The sequence below is a fragment of the Pyxicephalus adspersus genome, chromosome 1 (assembly GCF_032062135.1).
Source record: "Pyxicephalus adspersus chromosome 1, UCB_Pads_2.0, whole genome shotgun sequence".
Classification (NCBI taxonomy): Eukaryota; Metazoa; Chordata; class Amphibia; order Anura; family Pyxicephalidae; genus Pyxicephalus; species Pyxicephalus adspersus.
The window spans coordinates 4,178,800-4,179,796 of NC_092858.1; the positions used below are offsets into that span (position 1 = coordinate 4,178,800).

A 997-nucleotide genomic window follows, 5' to 3' on the forward strand; every position below is an offset into this window, starting at 1 on the left:
TATATAATATACCTTCCCTGTACCCCATATACCCACACTGCACCCCTATATAATATACCAGCCCTGTACCCCATATACGCACACTGCACCCCTATATAATATACCAGCCCTGTACCCCATATACCCACACTGCACCTCTATATAATATACAAGCCCTGTACCCCATATACCCACACTGCACCCCTATATAATATACCTCCCCTGTACCCTATATACAAACACTGCACCCCTATATTACACACCGGCCTGTACCCCATATAATATGTAATATTTATAGTCATTTATGTGACAATAGCAACAATATCATACTCCCAAATATTGACTTCCGGTGAATGCTGAAGGGTCATGTGACACAGGGAAGTCATGTGACATAGGTGTCTCGATAAGGCGTTCCTATGCAACACAGGGACACAGCTATCTGTTCCTGTCACTAGCCCAGTGTGTGGGTGTGCACCCGCCCCCTGCTCCACCTCCTCCAATCACAATGCTGGACAGAGATCAGAGTCGGCTGACTGTCACATGATGTACGTCCAGCTGGGCGGAGCTAGACAGGGAATGACCGAGATACAATGTAACCAAATAAACCAGAGAGAGCGGTCACAGACTACAGACATGTCACTGCGGTAACCCTGAGCATAGGATATGTTATAGGGAGCTGTGTATGTTATAGGGAGCTGTGTGTCCCCTGTATACAGTTAGGTCAATAACTATTTGGACAGAGACAACTTTTTTTTAATTTGGGTTCTGTACATTACCACAAATAATTTTAAATGAAACAACTCAGATGCAGACTTTCAGCTTTAATTCAGTGGGATGAACAAAAAGATTGCATAAAAATGTGAGGAACTAAAGCCTTTATTACACAATCACTTCATTTCAGGGGCACAAAAGTAATTGTACAATTGACTCAAAGGCTATTTCATGGGCTGGTGTGGGCAATTCCTTTATGTCATTATCAATAAAGAAGATAAAAGGCCTGGAGTTGATTTGAGGGGGG

The 997-nt window shown here is 43.1% G+C and overlaps 2 protein-coding genes across 2 annotated transcripts in view; one reads left to right on the forward strand and one right to left on the reverse strand.

Moving 5' to 3' along the window:
* LOC140321836 (transient receptor potential cation channel subfamily M member 2-like) overlaps nucleotides 1-997 on the reverse strand; it is a 79,547-nt gene that overhangs the window by 37,719 nt on the left and 40,831 nt on the right. The window lies entirely within an intron of this gene.
* Nucleotides 508-997, forward strand: part of TPP1 (tripeptidyl peptidase 1) — a 78,062-nt gene continuing 77,572 nt past the window's right edge. Inside the window, exon 1 of the mRNA XM_072398617.1 lies at nucleotides 508-623. Coding sequence (XP_072254718.1) covers nucleotides 520-623 — 104 coding nt within the window. The 5' untranslated portion in view covers nucleotides 508-519. The remainder of the gene's footprint in view (nucleotides 624-997) is intronic.